The 22028-nt window shown below is 40.6% G+C and overlaps 1 protein-coding gene across 2 annotated transcripts in view; it reads right to left on the bottom strand.

Moving 5' to 3' along the window:
• The window catches only part of HGFAC (HGF activator), an 882006-nt gene that overhangs the window by 555524 nt on the left and 304454 nt on the right, over window positions 1–22028 (bottom strand). For both annotated transcript variants that reach the window (XM_085642492.1, XM_085642493.1), the window contains exon 6: window positions 5808–5942. In XM_085642492.1, coding sequence (XP_085498618.1) covers window positions 5808–5942 — 135 coding nt within the window. The remainder of the gene's footprint in view (window positions 1–5807; window positions 5943–22028) is intronic.

Raw genomic sequence — 22028 nt, forward strand, 5'->3', positions numbered from 1 at the left:
AACAGAGACGTCCCTATATGAGAACCAGGAGTCAGGCTCATTGGGAATAGAGAATCATAGAAAAGCCCCCATTATCAACCTATCCAGCACAACCCTGAGTGAACATGAGATCTCCCTATTAGAAAAAGGGCTAGGCTATGCCATTTGTACACCTATAGATAAGTTTGCTTTAGAAAGAGACCTACAAAACTTTTTCAGAAAGATTAGACTAAATGAATTTTTCAAAGACAAAGAAGATAGTCGAACTGTTGTAGATAATAAATCTGGTCTTAAACCTAAGTCTCACTGGACCCCGTCTCTAAGTCAAGTGAATAAAAAAGTCGACCTCTTTGAGAAAGTCGTAGAGAATAATATTGATGATTTGCTCACAAAAAATGTACGATGGCAAAACAATCTAAATAAAAGTGAACGTATAGCCTTAACTAACTTGGAACGTCGCCATGACTTAACTATTAAACCTGGCGATAAAGGAGGGAGTATTGTAGTGATGGACACCACAGACTTAAACTACAAGATGCTCAGTATGCTTAGTAATCCCCTACATTACGAGAAATCTAACAAAGTAGAATGGAAGGCACTAATGGAAAAAGTAGACAGACTTCTAAACTTTGCGAAAGAAGAAGAGATCATTTGTTCAGAGGAATATAATTCCCTCAGAACCTCTAATCCTAAAATACCGGCACTATACGGTTTGCCCAAAGTGCATAAAGATCTAAAAAACCCCCCCATGAGACCAATAGTATCCAGTATTGATTCCTTAACGGAACCCCTTAGCAAATACGTGGATAAATTTCTACAGCCACTGGTAGTGAAACAGAGGGCCTATATTAAGGATACAACCTCCATTATTAACAAAGTTGAAGGTATTGCATACCATCCAGTCAACCAATGGCTTGTGACGCTTGATATAGAAGCCCTCTATACAAATATACCCCAAAACGACACAGTACAAATGCTTGAGGGCCTGTTACAAGATGAAAACGGTGATTTATCAACCCATTCATCGTTTATCATTGATTGTGTGGAAGTCATCCTGAAAAACAATATTTTCCTATTTGGTACAGAATTATATAAACAAATCAAAGGTACCAGCATGGGGGCCACCTGTGCTCCCAGTCTGGCCTGCTTATATGTAGCCAACTTTGAAGAGAAACATATCTTCAATCCGGCGGCACCGTTCTATGAAAACATCTCCTATTGGTCACGTTACATCGACGATGTTTTCTTTATCTGGAGCGGTGCCATCGAATCACTTAAGGATTTTATCACCTGGTTAAACTTAGGAGATGCCAATCTTAAATTTACATCCACTATTGATAGGACACAGTGCGATTTTTTGGGCATTACAATAAAACATCTGGGTGGTAAACTCAAAGTAGAGCTCTTTACTAAACCAACAGACCGTAACACCATGTTACACTACCAAAGTAACCATCCCATGTGCCAGAGGGACAACATCCCATTTGGACAATTTTTAAGAATACGCCGGAATTGCAAAGACATTAATGATTTTAACAGACATTCGGATGCACTATCACATAAACTGAGAGATAGAGGATACCCAAAAAATCTTATACGTAAAGCCTACAAAAGAGCGAAATATTTCAATCGAGATTCGTTATTCAGAGAAAAAGAGAATAAAAATACGGATTCTCAAAACTTACCCTTAATTTTCGTAACAAACTTCAGCAGCATTAGCAATAAGGTTAAAAACATTATTAACAGGAACTGGCCGTTACTTAGAGATAGAAATGATAATAATCTAACAAGACCAATGTTTTCCTTCAGAAGAAACTGTACTATCCGGAACAAATTAGTACATACATATAGAGAGAATAGGATACCCAAACAAAGTACCATTAATAATACTCCATTTCCTGTCGGTACTTTTCCTTGTAACTCTTGCAAGAGTTGTGGCAATATCAAGAGCGGTAGCTGTATAACTCATAATGGTTACAAGCACCACACAAGAAGCTTGATAAATTGCAGAACCCGTAACATCATTTATATGATAGTCTGTCCATGCAAAAAAGCATATATTGGAGAAACTTCACGTGAAATCAGAACTAGGATCACTGAACACAAATCTGCAATTAGAACCAAAAAAATGACAGCTCCACTTGTGGAACATTGGTTAGAGGCCAACCATTCAATAGAAGATCTGGAATGGTGTGGCATAGAAACTGTACTTTGTGACACACGAGGCGGCGATGTAGCTCTAAAAAGAAAGAAACGTGAACAATATTTTATGTCACGTTTTGATACTTACAAAAATGGATTAAATAATAGGGAGGACTGGGAGAGATTACTATGATTTCTTTAGAATAAGCTTTACCCTTTGTCCCTATTTCGTTTCTATTTTATCTGGAGCCAAGCAATTAATAAACGAGGGGTAATGGTAATCCACCTTTTGTGGCCCTAAACTCCAACTGGGGCCCCTACAAGCTATAATTTTGAAGCATTACAGTAGTAAGTTCAATACAGAAGTGGATACTGTCTCCTTCAATTTTAGATAAACCATTATGTGATTATCATTTTAGGTACTTTAAGATGGCCGCACGATCATCTGGAGGCCTCCTTTATTTTCAAGCATTACTTTCAAGTATTATTTTGTAATCCATTACATGGACAAATAAATATAATGTACCACGCATGATTAATTAATTTTGAATTCTAGACCACAACGAGGCTCTAGCACCCATGTGGCTAATATAATTGCTGTTGTATAAAAACACTATATCGTTATTATAAATATACCCCCATATATATAACCGAACTAAGACAGAACGAATATAATAACGATTTAACAATACGCAACATTATAAATTCTTAAAAAGTGATTAATGCCCAGTTTCTTCCGTTTTACACTATTCTCTACATTAGCCCTCGTCCTCTACAAAATGGCCGCCGCTGTTACTTAGAAACAAGGCAGGCATACAGACACAGTGCGAGCAGCCGATGCGTCAGGATATGACGTCAATAACACATCCGGTTAAACGGGTTTAAAACAAATGGATATTGCAATCCTGTCGTAAACCCGATTTGGATGTACCACGAGAGCAGGGAGGCCGAACTAACTTGACGAGGTAAGCGGCAACAGATTCCACAAGGCTATAGCTACATTATAGCATTTAGCATGCGTGAGGCGTCCTTTTTTAATTGGCCCTTCTCTATGTTTTAGTCCTAACAATAGTCAATATTTGTTCTAATGTAGCTGACTTTATCTGCCCTATATAAGATAAATTGCACATAATTTAACCAATATGCAATGTAATTTAAGATACGATAAAGACACACGAGGACTTAAACCCGGTAGATGCACATTAAAAGAACAAGCGATTTTGGCAATCAATAATAACAACCCGGTACCAAGGGTGCTAATCTAGATAAAAACATGGAGTGCCTATATATAGCGACTATACAATGGTGACTATATGTCATGTGAGCGATTATATGATACGCATCTTATATATTTAGGCAATTTACGAGACTGAAGAAAATTGATACATCTTCTACCTGATGCAAGGATATCGTCCCAAAGAATTTATAACAAGGACAATAAAGTCTGATCTGCTCTTGAAAGTGAGGTGAGAGGTTTTAGCATGATTCTAGATACATAAATATGCCATTAGGGGGTGGTTGAGCTAACAAGGTTCTTCACTTGACTCTCAACAGAGACTACAAATACCAATTATTTTAAGTAGTTCTGGTGTCCGGGAATAAAAAGAAAAAATCCTCAATTTTGGTGGCTTCTCGTGGTACAAAAAGAAAGAATTTTATATATGATTCAGGTATGCCATCCTTCGCTTACAATAAATAAATAGAACAAATGAAATGGTTATATGCAGTCCTATCTAAAGATGATTTCTGTTTATAATATAGGCAAAATTATTTAACCTGGCAGGAATTCGAAATTGGAAGGTCATCCTCCACTTCCTAATACACTCTCAAATTTAAGATGAGGTATGCTGTTTTGATTATATTGTAATACACTAGAGACATGTGAGATAGAATATTCAGTGTCAATACCAGAAAATACATAAAATGCTACCTAAGATGACCACGGGGTGGCTCTGTAGCTTTTGATAAAATACAGAGGATGTTGTGAAAGAATAGGGTAACACTGTCATTTTAATTTGTCAATTTGCACTTTTTTTATATAAATGTTTAAATGGATAATTTTTTCTTTTGTTTTAGATGAAATAAACACTTTTTTAGTCCTGAAGAAGGTGAAATATTGCACACAACACCGAAACGCTGCGTCGACTTTTAATTCTTGTGTTTTAAATGTATTGAATTAATTGATTTTATAAGGATTATAGATTGTAACCCAATATTGGGAGTTGTAGATATTTGTCTATTTGTCGCTATATGAATGGAAATAAATGATAATTTTTAATACTTTTGGCTCACATAGAGTTTTCCTAAAGTGCACAACAACAAAAGTACTCTGTCTATGCTCATAAGCAATTCTAATTTGTCTAAATAGGGACATTTTGTAAATTTTCCACTGTTTATCCCCCGTCCCGTTGTGTGTTGCACATTGGGGTTGCTCCCCTCTTCAATTTCTTTCTATCTTGTGCAGCTTCACAAAAGTACACGTGGCATTCTTCGTTTATTACTAAATGTAGGTGTGAGCCTACCGGAGCACATTTACGATTTCTTTAGTGTGAATTCAGCCCTTAATATTTGGGTGTCAAAATTCACAACCATAAAGTTGGAGCCAATAAAATTTTTTGGAGGGTGTTATAAATGAGTTAATTGTTCCCCAAAGCATACCTAGTGACGTTTATTTGGTTATGATACATTGCCGCTTGGCACTACCTCATTTTGAACAAAATACAAAATGGACACCACCCGTCTAGTGTCCCCAGGCTGGTGAATCTATTTTGGTGACTCACTAAAACGTGAAAACCCTTTTTCCACATAATTAAAAATGAATGTGGTGAAAAAACAATGGTATCTAAGCCCAGTACATACCAGACTAGGATGGAATTCCAGGGCTGGGGGTATACATAGCAAAAAATTAGCATTGGCAAAGCCAATAGGTCTGGCTTTGGCAATTTGCCTTTTAGCTTTTTCAATGGATGCTTTGTCTTGTCATGGGTTTTCTAAGATGTTGTTGTTGGGGAGCTGTCGAACCCTAGCCAATACCCAAAAAAATTGTTGACTAAAAGCAAAAATGTTTTTTCGTCTCAAAAAGATTAGTTTGCCATAGTATGCTATGGCACTGAAGGGAACTAATGCATGTGCAGATGTGCTCCTTGTGAGAGAACAAAATGCTCTGGCGGTATTCAGAGTCGGCGCTTTACTACAGCCGTCACTGAAGGGGGCTGACCCATTGGCCTATGCTGTAGTGGGCGGAAGAAAATGTGAATGACACAACAAGAAACCAAAGGACGAAGAGGAATGGCTAACAACCCATATAAGTATATTAGACACAGATCATTTTAGTAAAATCAAATGCAATTCCATGAGTATTTTGAATTAGAACAACACCTATTACACTGATGGATTGCAGTTGTCTTTTTCATCTATAACAGTGGGCCTTGCAGTCCTGCACTTGTTTTGTTCACTTATGATCAGACTTGACCAAAGGGAAAATGGGGATTTGCCATTTATATTTCTTTAATTATATATCATCTACAAGCTACAAATTGCTGAGTACCTCTGGTAAATGACTGGAACCCCATAAGGCTCCCTCATGCAACATCTCTGTATATCATTAGACAAACATTTTAAGGGAGATCCTATGAACATGTACAGTATTTCATTCTTAACACCCACTATTTCGAATGCCTCTTCACCTGAATATCGCCGAGCCTTTTCGCACTCGATCTGCCCGTCGATGCACGTGCACTGTTCTATTTCTCCCTGGTGTATCCTTGGCCAGCTTGCTCCAACATCAAAATACTCATAGAGAGCGAAATCAAAGCATTTTGCTAGAAAAACAAGAATATATGTTGATTAGGGTACATTTTTCCTTAGCTTGTATATCTTATCTTAGTACTGATGCAGACTGTGATTACACATATTAAAAAAGTTAGTTCGACTGCAGACACTGTGGAAGAATTAAATAGCAGTTATTGAGATATGTCCAGAGCAATCAAGCAGCCTTATGTTGCACCCATAAACACATGCAACCTTTACAAGGTGAAGTTCTGTGAGCCCAATTAGCTGTCATATTCCCAGTGAGTCCTCGGAGGCCCATTTCTCAGAAATGTACGCACCATCACCTACGGACATCGAGTCCTCGGTGGTTGCTAACAATGCTCAGGCATTCAGGTACCTCTGAGAGAAGTACAGGAAGCCATTTGCCAGAGTGTGTGTGCTAAGGCCCCAGGTCCAGATGGGGCCTTACCACACAACATAACACGTACCTATTGATCTTATCAAATTCAGCCTGGAATTGTGGGCACCACTATTAATGAATGTTTTTAACAACCTTGTTACCCCCCCACTACTGAAGTCCTGGAACACTTCCATTATTGTACCCATCTTTAAGAAGGGAGATCGCTCACACCCGGGATGCTACAGGCCCATTTCTCTAATAGACACATTGGTTAACATTTTAGAGAGGGTATTATATGACGGGATTAAAGAGTGGATATAGGAAGCACTGGTTTTGTATCCTTGTCAATGTGGGTTCAGAAATCAGGTGCGGGCTGCTGAGCAATGTCTTAATTTGTCACTGATTATTGGAAGATATACTGTTGCTAAACGCTCCCCTTTATACTTGGCATTTATGGTCCAGTCTCAAGCTTTTGCCTGCGTCAATCGCTCAAAGTTATGGGAAACTCTTCTCTCTTATGGGATGGGTGAAGCACTGGTGCACTTTTTGGTGTATTTGCAGAGATATGAAAACTAGGGTTAGAATAAATGCAGATGGAAAGGTGTCAAATGATATAAGACAAAGTTGTGACAAGGGTGTGTTTTGGCCCCTCTTTTTATTTATATTATATATTAAAAAGCGTCACCCTTCTTCAATCATTGCTACCCCAGATGTACCCAGAATCCAAGGGCTACCGCTCCCTTCTCTCCTTTATGCTGACAACGCAGTGCTGATGGCACGTACACCAATAGCCATGCGTCAGCTGGTGTATGCCTTTGTGAACTTTATGGGTTCCTTGGACTCACAAAGCAACTTTCTTAAATCCTGCATTATGGCATGAGGTCCAAAGAGTAAGCAGATAGCAAACCCTTTTTGTAGGTACTAACAGTTTAAGATGCACCAGCACGTTTTCCTATTTGGGGGTTACCTTTGCTGCTTCTGGGTCCTGGACACCTAATAACTGTGAGTCTAGGTCTAAGTTGTCTAGGGTGGTTCCCCTTGTTACATATTTATAAAACTCAGTGCACTCCTGTCGCAACATACCGAGCTGAGATATGGGGTATCTCCAACCGCGACGCTATACAGATTGAAGATAACAGGTTCTGCAGGAAGGTGCTGTCGGGCCCTATATCAACCTGCTATGTGATCTGCCATGAAGAACTGGGCCTACCATATATAAAAGATCACATTAGAGCATGCCCTGCATTACTTTGGTTAACAGTATGGAAATTTGCACAGGCCACTTTAACCATCGATGTTATCAGGCACTGTCTTGGGTGTGAAAGGGTACACCATATTCCATGGTAAGCAGCTGTGGAGTCTGTTTTCCAAAAATTGGTTTACAGCGTGTCTTCAAAGACCCTGAAAATATTGTGAATGTAATTAAGAAATCTGTGCAGCTAACCCTATTTAATTTTGAGCATGCCACTAGATTGAACAAGGATGGGGGATATCAACAGTGACAGCTTATTTAAACATGGCTGTAGTCAGCCCTCCTACCAGCTGACACTTTACACCACTTTCCCCTGGTTTTCAAAAGAACCTTGATCCGTGCCCATGACCCTGTGATGGGAGTTCTGGTCAGTCCATGCAGCACTTTGCACTTTTTTGCAAATTTTATTTAAGATATACGAATCACTTTATACTTCAGCTCATTAAAAAACACAATATTTGGGATTTTAAAATGGCATTCAGTTTTCTCTTACGAATGCGATAATGAGACAAGCTTATATGTAGGCCCTTTTCTCAAAGCGGCAGTTTGGGCCCGCGTACCATGCTTTCTGATTAGGATGTCCCTGTTGTAATTGTAGTGATTATATATGCCACCATAGCTTGTTTTTTTATTTTTGTGTGTGTACTGAATTGTGTTTATTCTTTATAGTGTTTCCCAGTCAAGACTGCCACGTTGAAACTGTAGTGCTTTTTAAATGTCACTTTTGTGTGTGATGAATTGTGTTTTATTTCATATGTTAAACTTTATATGTTTCTTTCTGTTCTTAATGTGGTTTTTCTTTAATGGATGTCTGATTAATCGAATAAAGATGTTTTTGACTGACTACTTCTGAATAAAAGTTTGTCACCTCTTCCATCGCCCTACCTCCTCAGCACTATGGCGACCTCTCCCTAAAAGTGCTCCTGGCAGGGTAGGGAAAACAGAAGTGGGAGAGATCCTCAAACACCAAGATGATACCCACGACCACAAACAGCATACACTTCAAGGTGAGAAAAAGATCAAGGAACCAGGGGCGGCTGGTGGATTTTGAAAGTGGTGGGGCGAAAAATGTTGTGCGTGGGCATATACAGCTTAGCGTACTTACTGAACCGCCTTCCCCAACAATGTGAACTGAATGCTGAAACAAACCCAAAAAGCATTACACTGAAACCCTACTAGATCAACCAATCAGCCACAGGTTAATTGGCAGATGCTATGCAGGAAAGCACCACTAAACCTTAGAATGAGGGCTTGCCTTTCCTGTGTTGGTTGTGCGACATTCGCACGCGTATTCACCTATAAAACATTGCACTACCTTCTCCGCATTAAATGCAAAAGTACTTTTTTGGCTTTTGTGTATTCTAGACCTGTTGTGTGGTCGTGTTTCTCAGGGGCACTTCTGATGGCTTCAGCATTAAGTTTCCGTCAGCCTGTAACATAACGGGCCTCGTTTCACAATATTTATACCCACCCATGTAACACTGGGTGGGCTTTCACTGAGCCTTCTGTTGCCACATTAGTCAAGCGCTCTGATAGGGAGAGGGGTGGAGGGTGGTCTCGACCTGTACTGCAGATATATATTGGACGCCATTAATCAGAGTGCAGTGCTTATAATAATCTCGGTAAAATACATCTCAATCTCCGAGAACTTGCATTCTCATCTGAAGGTACAGCGTAGTAACTGCGCATGCAAGGGCATAAACTGTATCCCTGCCAGATTGCATTGCTTGTTAATACCCGCAGGCTATTAATAATTCTTCAATATGTTGCGCACGTGCCCACAGACAGATTGCAGCTTGTTCTGCGGCTGCGATTGTGGCTAGCAAACAGTAAGTGAAACGCTAACAAGGCACTGCCGTAATTAACACTGGTGCACTTGCCCAACAAAATCCTACCGCTTTTCTAATTCTAAATAGTCTTCAGTCTGTTATCCTTACGAATTTAAGGAATAGTCCCAGGCCTCGTCTTCTACTGACTATACCCTTGCTCGCATTTGACTGGTGATCTCGTTCCGAATAAAGCTGATACAAAAAAAGCACAATGAACACTCGACTCGACCGGAAGAGAGTAGATTATGTTCCACATTAAATTATACTTGTTCACTTACCTCAAAAGCTTGTGCCGCCTGGTTAAGTCCCATCTCGTCTGGTCGGTGTCCCTCCTGGATAATAAACCGCCAAGGCGCCAACAACACAATACACGACGCACGCACACCTGCTGCATTCTGATTATTATCCCGACCCCGAAATGAAATCGGAGCTGCCTAGACAAAATCTTCCACAGCCAGCCCACTCCCCCAGCCTCCAACATCCAATCAGGAGGCTTAAACAGCAGTACAAACATGAAGGGAGTCCTTCAGTTGTTGCCACCCACTTCACTTCCTCGATGTAGGCCAGCCCTGCCCCTTTCCATTTATTTCAATGGAGCTCTGCTGAAAACGCCTGGGCCACAGCATAAGCGCCCCATATACAAGTTAACCATTACCGCTTCTACTTGCCACTCCTACCATGCTGACATCACTCTCCTCGTGTGTGTACCTCAAGGGCGAGCGATAGCCGTCGCCCCAGCTAGCAGCCTAGCACATGCGCACGAGGACTTCCGACTTGTCTCGCTCCTCAGCTCTTCATTAAGAGGCAACAGAAAGAATCTGTGTTAGCACGAAGCAGAGAGCACTTTATTTAAAGCTGCTTCGTTTTGTACGTTCATTCTCTCTTTCCTCTCGGATGCTTGGTAGGGCAACGCCCCTTTCGCCTGTTATAACCAGCCGCCACTGCGAGGAACTGACAGGATTCACACCTCAGCCTGAATAAGAGTATGTAAATATGAATATTTCGAAAACATCAGAAGCCAGGACAGGAAAGACTGGCAAGAGGAAACTGATGCTAGGCTACCTAAATTAGACTCATTTGAGGCATTGGGGGGCATTCAGAAGGGTATTTGTTCACAAGCATATTTATCTAACAGGAAGTAAGGGTCAGAGTAATAACCAGAATTAGTATTCACAGATATGGGAGAGGTACACCGTAAATAATACAACTCTCGATTTGTCCCAGAAGAAAGTTAGAATTACATATATAGGTTCCTATACAGTAAAGTTCAATTCCACAGGTCAAAGGGGTATTTAGATACCAAGGAGCCACATTTTGACATTCAGAATCAGAAATGATAAATGGCAGTGAGAAATGCTGTAATCACAGCTCTTAGTGGTTGTGTATCTTTTTGGAAAACACTAACACTTTCAGTGATTGTGAAAACGGTGCTATCGCAATCTTTGACTAAGAGACCAGACTAAGAGTTACCTCTTAGTCTACTCAGGGACTTAGACATTATCTTCCTTGACTTAATTAGGGACTCTAACAGGCGCATAGTTGCATTACACAAATTGGAATTGCATGTATTAAAGGGGGTCTGGGTGCCCCTGACCTTGAACTGTATTACATAGCTGCACAACTTCGATGGGGAGCCAAATCTTTTGGAAAATGTACAAGGTTGAGCATGATTAGAAACAAATCATATGTACATTCTGGTCGATAGGTTTCTAAAACCCAAAAAGGTGTCTGGGAAGCTCCCCAGATTGTGAAGCTAGCTAAGTACTGCTGGAAAAATTTCTGAGGCTGTCAGGAACAAAAATTGCATATTCCTCCAGCATGCCACTTCAGCGTTATAGGAAATTGGGTTGTTGGTTGAGCGAGGTGAAACCCTGCTCAAGCAACCGCCACAACACCTATCTGGGTAGAACACCAGCAAAACCATAAACTGACCTGGGCTTAATCCACGGGGAGCTTACCACAAAGCAATAAAGCATCAAATTAGAGGCAATGAGTAGAGTATTTATGCAGTCACACACAGTAATAAAGTGAAAAACTAACAAGAAAAATCCCACACTAATTTGGATAAATAGAGTAAAAAAGTAATAAATAACGTAATTACAAAACTACAAAAATACAATAAGTAGATCCGGCATTATGCAATTTTAACGATTTAGGTAGAGATAGTGCCTAAAAGCACAAAGCGGCAACTGTGGTTATCTGGTTGCGCCAGACCAGGATAAAGTCACAAGTTCAGGGCAACCACGATGGAGTGTCGGCTGGCTATTGGGTCCAAGTTAGACCTGCAGAGAAATGTACCTTAAGTTTTGGGTGTGGAGTGTTTCGCTGCTCAGCGGTGCTCCAGAGGAGCGATATGAGGTCTGCGTCGAGGATGTGTCATGCAGCAGCTGCGAGGGGTGCAATTTAGGCTCCTGTTGAGGCTGCGACGAGCTGCGCCGGTTCCGATGAGAAGATGCAAGTCCACATAGAGGATGTGTTGTGAAGGCTGCAATGCAGACGTGCATTGAGGCCGTGGCGCGTTGCGTCTGTTTCAATGACGTGCGACAAGGACCTGCGCCACAGCTGGGGTGGCGGCAAAATACCTTTTTCCCCACTTCCAAGGGTCCAGGACTGGAGGGGCACCACTTGGGGGTTAGGACTCTAGGCACGCAGAGTCCAGATGCAGAGTTCAAAATTATTGGCTCTGCTCAGCAGGCCAGACAACTAACCCTTGGATTCACCCTTGGGTCCTGGGTTTATTGTGCAGTTCCAGTACTTCTCACCCAGACAGCAGGGCAGCAAAGTAGAAGGTAGTAGGGCAGTCTTTCTTGCAGCACAGCAGCACAGCAGTCCTTCTTCTGAGTCTTTCACAGAACCAGAAGTGATCCAAAGAGTGGACCCGAGGTAACCCTTTTTATACCTGCTGCCCACTTTGAAGAGGGAGAACATTCTGGAGTTTCCACCTACAGAGGTGTTTGGAATATCCTGCCTCCCAGCCCTACTCCCAGTCTGTCTAGAGCTTGGGTCTTCAAACTGGGTCCCTCAAGTGATCCCAGGGGGGCACCAGGCTCTGTCCAAAAGAAGCATTATGCTGATAACAGTGCTTCATTTTAAGTGGAAAAAAATGGACGGCATTAAGCTGCTCTGTAAAGGGCCCTCACTATCATCTTTTGAAATGTATATCCTAGCTCGGAGTTTGTGTCAAAAAGGAAGGGACCCCAAAGATTCTTCAAAACCTCCATTTCAAATGATCACACTATGGATACTTTTCCATGCTAGTAAGCCCTGCCAGACCAGAATTGTATGTTTGGCAACAATGTATTTGATTGATTTTTAAAATGGTAACAGAAGTTAACTGCAATGTTTAAATAAGTCTAAACATATTTAAACATTGCCAATTTAATTGTGAAAATTCAGAGGGGGCCCGATGTTTTTTTTTCCCCCACTCGGGGTGGGGGGATACATGGCATTAAAAAGTTTGAAGGCCATAAATCTCAGGTGAAGTCCTTTGTGTGAGGGTAGGGCACAGACCACTAAAGTGCAAGTGTGGTAGATGACAGCTTTGCCCCCCTATAAAGTCAGAGATGACTCACCGTGCCACTACCCAGACCCTCTATTGTGATGCCGTCTGGGAGAAATACCCAAAGGCCAACTGCCAACTACACCTAGCCATGTGACCCAAGAACAGGGGGAAGGCACCAAATGCTTAGGGCAGAAAATGCCGACTCTCTAAAAGTGACATTCTTCAGAATTGTAACTTAAAATCCAATTTAACAATGAAAGAGGATTTTAAATTGCAATTCCTCAGACACCAAATGTTACTTTCTTACCTGCTCCCAATCAAAAAATAGAACATATTAAATTTGATAAGGTAACACAAAGGTATCCTACAGGAGAGGTAGGCCTTGCAGGAATAAAAAACAAATATGAGAGTTTATCACTAGCAGGGCATGTAAAACATTAAAGTACATGTCCAAATTTTTTCATACACTGCACCCTGCCCTATGGGCTGTTTAGGGCCTACCCTAAGCATGACCTATATGTACTTAAAAGGAAGGTTTAGACCTGGTAAATGGCTTATTTTTCCAAGTCAAATTGGCAGCTGAAAACTGCTCACACAGGCTGCAATGGCAGGCTTAGGTATGTTCAAAAGGCTACTTAAGTGAGTGACGCAATAAAGGGCTGCTGGCCCACTAGTAGCATTTCGTTTATAGGCCCTGGACACACGTAGTAGCACTTTACAACAGACCTACAAATAAATTAAATATGCCAATTGGGTTTAAGCTAATTTATAATATTTAAAGAAGACAGCACAGGCCCTTTAGCACTAGTTAGCAGTGGTTAGCAGTGGTAAAGTGCACAGAGTAAAACTAGGGGGTGAAGGCAAAACATTTTGAGAAGACCCTGCAGAAAGGGCCACGTCCAACAAGAGTCTTCAAGGAAAGCAGGAACAAACAGCTGAAAATATGGTTGAGTAAGGGAAATGAGACAGTAGCAGATGTTTTTCAAGCTGGAATCACTAAACCTCTTGGGGACCTAGCGGAGGTGTATGACCATTCAGGAGGTCAATTTTTGATGTAAGGAGCAATAATTAGAGAAATAAGATGTATTTGGGGAGAAGCCTAACAGGATCCTACCACTCACATGATGCTACATATACTGTATAGAACCTAATAATATGGTCACAATTCTTTAGCAAGCACTACTCTTCACCACTAAACTAACAAGACTTGAAAGAAAACTGGGCTTCAAATCTTTTAAATTATACACATAAATTGTTCAAGAACGCACACTTCAAGTTTATTTAATGCAACTACTTACATAAAAAATATTGTGGAATTTAAAAGCATCTCAGAGGGAACCAAGGGCACCCAGAACTCTAAAACTGAACTACTGCGAGTCACCACACATATCCCGTGCCCCACAGGAACGTGAGGATTTATGAAGGTGCAGACTCCACCTGCTCAAGGTGTATGACTGCTGGGGCTGATTTTCTTCACATAGAATAGACCTATCCAGTGACAGCAAAATATTTGAGGGCAATAACTCAAACTTTAACAGACATAACAGAGAGGCAAGCATGCATAGCCAGTTTATTCCTACAACCCAAATGAGAAAAAAACACAGATTTCTCGACCTTGCATTGTTGTTGGCTAAAACACAGATGTGGAAATTTGCAAGATGACTTTGAGCACCCACAAGTTCTGGGATAAGCCCAAGATAGATTCCCTACACCAGGAAAGCTCTAGCCCTCCCGCTTCCAAAAATCCAAAAAGTGATGTCCCATCTCACCCTCTAATTCATCACAAGCATTCACTCACTGTTTCTCTTGTACTCTTTCAATTCATAACCAAATCATGATTGGAAGAGGATATGGCTCCAGTCCTGCATGAAGCTGTTCTTGTGGGCTATCAAACTATCATGCAAAATAGTATAGCAAAAGAGGAGGTGACCTAGCTGTTGTGTTCGAGCAGATATTAAATATCTCTAGAGCTGATGACGTTTCCATACAAGGTTGTGAGGCCATCTTCACCCTCTTCTCCAGATGCAACCCTACACCATCTTCTTCATGTAACTTCCTGCTCGTTTACATACCTCCACCTAGCAATGCAACATTCCCAAATGTGTTCTGGGTGGCCTCAACATTTGGGTTTAGAAACCCAATATGCTCCATCCGAAAACAATAATTGCTGGCCTAAATGCACTGAACCTGCATCAGATAGTCCACAAACTCCCACACATTGCTGGACACATCCCAGATGTAATTTTTGCTAATACAGAACTAGTTACCTTTCAAACAATGACTCCAGTCACATGGTTAGATCACCATTTGATACTTTCCAACATAAAACAACACTAAGCAACCCATCTAAAACCACCTTACATGCATCCACCTATCGACCATGGAACAAACTGTATTTGGAACACTTAGAAGCGCAACTAACATCCAGTACAGACCTAGACACAATAGATTCTGTTCAAAAACTATATGAGTGGCTACAAGAAGCTTTTGATATCCTAATACCTCTAAAAACAACACAACAGAAAAAATGAAAACAAGCACCTTGGAGAAATACAGAGATAAAGGAGATAAAACTACAAATTAGAAAGCTGCAACGTGCCTGGCTCAAAACAAATCGCAGTCAAAACAAACTTCACTGACAGAAAATTAACAGGTTATACAAGTCAGTTATCAAAAAAGCTAAGAAAACGTACTATTCAGACAGAATTCAAAATGCTAAATGTGGTAATAAAGAATTCTATAAAGTTCTCAATTAATTTTGTAAACCAAATCCCTGGAAGGAGCTCATCCCGTTACTCAAGATTTCACAGACAAACTAGCAAATCGTTATATGGCCAAAGCAGACAAGTTGGACTTGTATTTAAAACAAAGACAAAGCACCAGTGCCAAGAAAACTCTTACCCAGCCTCTCCTTTCCTTCCAGCACATTTCACACAATGAATGTATGGACCTGATCACAGCAAGCAGGCCTGCCGCAGCCCTTCTGAACCGTGTGCACCGCGAGCCTTCAAGACAATTCTTCGAACAACCTCTGCTGCCACACTAGTAAGAAGAATCATCAACAATTCCTTAGCTACCGGAAAATTTCTGGAAGAACTCAAAAAGTCATACATATGCCCATTACTGATGAAAACAAACTTGTACCCGCTGAACCCTGACAACTACAGACCGATTACAAATGGACCTTTTCTGGGTAAACTGATGGAAATAGAAGCATTTGCCCAGATGTCACAATTTATTGAAGATAATGCCATACTTTCAGACTTCCAAACGGGATTCCGTCCAGGAAGAGGCACAAAATCTGCCCTAGTTGCCATTTGGGATGACCTGAAGAACACAGTTGACTTCAACGGGTTACTGCACTACTTCTCTTGGACCTCTCGGCTGCCTTTGACACGGTTGACCATGACACTCTGATACTCTACGAAGGCGGCATAGAGGGGATTGCTCTAGACTGGATCACAACCTACCTTTGCAGTCATCCATACTCCCCCTTTCTTGTCCAAACCGTACTTCCCAAAAGCAGGGGTCCGTCAAGGCTCTATCATCTCGCCCATGCTTCTAATCACCTCACGTGCTCTAACTATGCAGATGACACGCAAATACTCCTTTAACTGGAATGCCCCAAAGACATTGGAAAGTCGCCTATTTTCAGTTGTCTCAGAGCCATGGATCATTGGGTGACGTGAAGCCATCTCAAATTGAATGCTTTCAAAATGGAAATACTGACGTGCGGCAATTGGAAAAATTATGACCCACTCGCTGCATGGCCTGATGATCTGGGAACACTGACTAAAGTATCAAAGGAAGTAAGAAACCTCGGAATGACCATTGACTCCAAGCTATCAATTAATTCCCAAGTGGAAAAGCTATCAATGACTGCCCAATTGGACAAACTAGCAAGATCCAGCTTTATTACTATAAAAACTCTGCAACAAATCTTCCCCCGTTTGGGATTTCCACACATGGGCCAGATTACCATCTCTCTTGTTCTGTCCAGACTCGATTACGCCAATAGCCTCTCCCACGGATTACAATTAACGACTATGAAAAGACTACAACGGATTCAGAACTCGGCTGTCAGACTACTCTTACATATAAAGTTGCAAGGCCACATCTCTCCTGCCTTGAAAGCCCTGCATTGGTTACCGGTGCCAGAAGATCCACATTCAAGCTGTTTTGTGGCACCCACAAAGCGATACATGGAACGGGACCGCTTTTTATCAGGAATAAAATCACCAAACATATTCAACAAAGGAACCTCCGCTCTAGAGTGGAACCTCACCTCAAAATCCCAACGTACAAGAAAAAAACACATGGGTGGCACATATGTATCTGTTCAAGCAGCCAAACTATGGAACTCTGCACCCCCAACATAACATCCAGGGATAACCACCTTATCTTCAGAACACTACTCAAGAATTGGCTCTTACCCACATAACCACCATATGCAAACAGAAAATACAGCATATACCTCAGCATTTAAGCATTTATTTGCACTATATATATATGTGTACCTATATATGTGTCTTGCTGTTTATAAACCTGTATAATAATTATGTTTTTAAAAATATAGATATTCATTAATAATGCTTAACACATGTACATATTACTGATAGTTATGTTATTCTATGATTTTATTATGTATATAAGTGACTGAATAAATAAGAATCTTTTATCATAACTATTTTTCTATAATTGCTTCTCTATTGAATTACAAAAAGAACAAAAAAACTAATAAATTAATTTAAAGTACAACAACACTTGTAATGCATCTTTAATCTACATATACTACCTTCCTTATGCATATATATACCTTCCAAGTACTTCTGTATCTATACATTTATAAATTGTCTTCTAATTCAGCATATCCAATGCACTACCCTATTTCTCACTCTATACCGCTGTCAATATATCCTCTACCTCAACTCTCTGACTCGTCTCAAACCTCATTCTACTACTTCTACCAATGCACTACCCTATTTCTCACCCTATACAGCTATCAATATATTCTCTACCTCCACTCTCTCATTTACCCGAACCCCATACCACTACTATGGTTCTCAAAATAACCCTTTCAAGACCCTTCCCAACTCTACCCCTCCTTGCATCATCTCGTACCTCTTTACCATTTAGATCTCCCAAACAAGCCTTTCTAAACCCTTCCCTCTGACTCTTCCCCCTCCACCTCACTTTTACTCATCCCAAGCCTCATCCTTCTGCTATGAGCTCCAAAAATAAAAAATAAATACATTTCTGAATCCTTCCCTATTCTATCCCTCTACTGTCCTTTTCAATCCAAATAACAGACTAACATGTCCACCACTCAAATTAATTTCATATTTCACTATACTAATTCACCACTAATCCTTTATGGGTTCTAGAGTAGCGTGCTACTCACCAAAAAAGCACTTCAACACCTCATCATGGTTAGCAAGCGCTATATAAATGCAAACCTTTTTCCCTCTATCCCTCCACCCCGCTTCTCAATCCAAATAACTGACTAACATATACACCACTCAAATTACTTTCATATTTTCACCATACTATTATTCCAATTTTTAAGAAGGGACAGAGAGGGGACCCGCGGTGCTACAGACCCATATCCTTGATCGATTCTTCTGTGAAGATTTTAGGCAAAGTAATTTTAATGAAAATCTCAGACTGGGCCACTGAGATGAATATTATCTCTAATTTACAATATGGGTTTAGAAAACACAGAAGTACCATTGATCAGTGTCTTAATTTGTCATTATTAATCAGCAAATACACCGTGGCTAAGGAAGGCTGTATAAGGATGGCATTTATGGATTTATCCTCAGCTTTTGACCTGGTTAACAGGTCAAAGCTGTGGACCATCCTGTTGGAAAAAGGTCTTGATCCTCCCTTAGTGTATTTTCTGGCCGATCTTCATCAAGATCTCTCTGCCTCAGTCAGAATTTCACGGGATGGTAAATGTACAAGTTCCTTTAGATCTGCTCGTGGTGTTCGGCAAGGGTGCATTTTGGCACCTGTTCTTTTTACCCTATATATTAATGATATAGAGAGATCCCTTTTAACAGCGACTTTGGATATTCCGCGTGTAGGAAACTGTTCTATCCCGGTTCTCCTATACGCGGATGACGCAGTCCTTATAGCTCGCACAGCGGTTGCTCGACAGCGGCTTTTGGATGCTTTTGGGGCTTACATGCAGTCGCTGGACCTAGTTGTGAATAATAGCAAGTCCCATATCCTGTCAATCGGTAGTAAAACAAGAAAACCCCACCTCTTTTATTGTAATGGTCAAGAGGTGACCTCGGTCTCCTCCTTTCCTATTTAGGGGTAGTCTTTGATGAGAAGTTTTCCTGGACCCCGCAGCAGAAAATTAAAAAGAATTCCATTACACGTTCTGCTATAGGATTAATGGGGTTTGCTAAACGCTTGGGGGCAAGACCAATTAAGAGCATATTGAAAATATACAGCGCTAAGTGTGTCGCGATTGCGTCCTACGGCTCCTCTATATGGGGCTTCAAGGAACAACCAGGCATCCAAATAGCCGAAAATAAATTTCTACGTAGTCTTTTATCAGTACCTCAATCGACGCCAGTCTTCTCCATACATCAGGAACTTGGGATTGGTTACATCTCAGACACCTTGAGCCTAGCTCCGTTGCTCTGCTGGCTCAAAGTGTGGTTAAACCCTGAACTGACTTTGAACCATAAGATCCTAAGTGACTATGCACAGTTGGACAATTCCAACAAAATTAAGTGGTTGACCTATGTTAAAAGCGGCCTAACTAAATTGGGGCGGCCTGAGTTATTTGAAGCCCCTGAAAAGATACGGAAGGAGGATGTTCTTTGGGTAAAACATAACTTTAAGAACTTGTTGTCTGCAGAACGGGAGGAATTAGAGTTGCAGAAACCTCTTGTAAGGGCTCATTTCTTAACAAAAACAAATATTTGTATTGAAACCTATTTGATAATAGTTAATATTCCCTACCATCGCTGGCTATTAACTAGGTTTAGCTTTAACTTAGTTCCATTTTTATTAGGTGATTTTCAGGAGTGGTGTAATCCAGAGTTTTCAACCCCCTGTAAGTGTGACAATTTCTCTACCCAGAATACCCTTCATTTTATGATGTTTTGCCCCTTTTATTCCATTATGCGGAATAAGTATTTAATTCCAGTTCTGAAAGGGAAGGGTTTTCTGCAGGTTAGACCAGCACTACTTTACCTCCAGTTATTAAGCTCACCATGGGATATTTTTAACATTGCCAGCTTTTTGGTCGCAGCTATGCGCTCCAAAAAGGAGAGAAACAGACCCCCGATATCTGATTGTCTAGATTTTTAAATGATATAATGTAAACATAGTTGTGCGCTTTTGTAAGTTCAACTGAAGGATCATTTTTAGAAATATAACTATGTATTGAGTATTTAGCTGTTCATCCCAAACTTCTGAGCCTGGTCTATTGCACATAGCACTTTTTTGGATGTACTTCTGCTCGAAGGGTTACCTTCGGCATACCCTATGTTTGTATTGATTGATATGTTTGCACTTTATTCTGTATGCGTCTTTTGCACTATGCATTAAGCACTTTATGTATCATGGGAAAGGTAATGTGAATACTTGTTTCCAAAACTTATTTGTATTTTGCACTTTTTATATATGCCCAGAAATGCACTAATCATACAAGATGAATTATAGGAAAAGTCTTGGCAGTTTTTCTCCCCAATACTGTTTGTATGTTTTTATTTTTTTAATTCTATTTTAATCTGTTTTGTAATTCACCATGAGTTGGTAGATGATATCCTGTACTTCTAATTTTTAACTGTAATATATGATTGATCGAATTGTTCACTTTTATGACATTAAGTTGTCGAATAAAGTATTTGATTGATTGATTGATTGATTGACCATACTAATTCACCACTAATCCTTTATGGGTTCCGGAGTGGTGTGCTACTTGCTGAAAAAGCACTTCAACACCTTAGCAGGGGCTGCAAGCACCACATAAATGCAAACCTTTTTCCCTCTTCTAGCCCTCCACTATCCTTCTCAAGACCAATAACTGACTAACAGATCCACCACTCAAATAACTTTCATATTTCACTATCCTAATTCATCACTTAACCTCTATTGGTTCCAGGGTAGCTTGCTACTCACCCAAAAAGCACTGGAACACCTCGTCAGGGATGGCAAGTGCTAGATAAAAGCAAACCTTTTTTCCATCTATCCCTCCATTATCCTTCTCAATCCAAATAACTGACTAACATATCCACCACTCAATTTACTTTCATATTTTGCTATACTAATTCACCACTAATCCTTTGTGGGTTCGGGAGTAACATGCTACTTGCCAAAAAAGTACTTCAACACCTCAGGAATAGTAAGCGCTATATAAATGCAATTACAATTCAATACAATGCTCGGTGCTTTTCTACTCATCTATTATTGACCCTGAATTCCCATTAATCAGACCTCCCCCATAGCGTTGCTATTATACACTGACAGCTATACACCAAGCCCCGCTATTAAATGTATATATGGCAGGATATTCAACCTTCACTTATAAACCTCATTCCCTCACACCAGAAGCAAACAAGCACTTTGTCAGACGAGAAGGCTCCATAGCAGCATCGATATCTGGTAAATACCCTTGTTGAGGCAGAGTAAGGACATATGCCAGAAAACCCTAAAGTCAAGGACAAGATACCTATTAAGTGCTCTCTTAACAATGTGACACTTTAATCTGTCATTCTTCTGCATCACGGTCGTGCTTATTGTCAGTGCTAGGATACAGATGTTTCCAGATTTTATTCGGACAGAGAAGTCAGGCAGCTCAGACCTCAGAACAGAAGCTGTGGGGCAGTGAATTCATTGTTTGTAATGCTGGAGGGTAATATAATCATTTAAATGCAAGTCAATGGATGCAGGAGACACAGAGGGATTTGAAGGAAACAGCAAGGGCCCTCCCTTAACTATTTCAAACGTACTTAGCTTAGTCCTTGGGCTGGGGACGACTCTCCTTGACCTGAGTGCCAAGAGAAGGTTGTTGGGCCACTGAAGGCCCATGTCAGTACAAATCTTAGCTGTTTTGTTTTTCAAAGTGGAGCTGAAACGCTCCACCTTCCCTGATTATTCAGGGTGGCAGTAGGCCCAGTAAAGGTATTGCTT

The sequence above is a fragment of the Triturus cristatus genome, chromosome 2_2 (assembly GCF_964204655.1).
Source record: "Triturus cristatus chromosome 2_2, aTriCri1.1, whole genome shotgun sequence".
NCBI classification, from domain to species: Eukaryota; Metazoa; Chordata; class Amphibia; order Caudata; family Salamandridae; genus Triturus; species Triturus cristatus.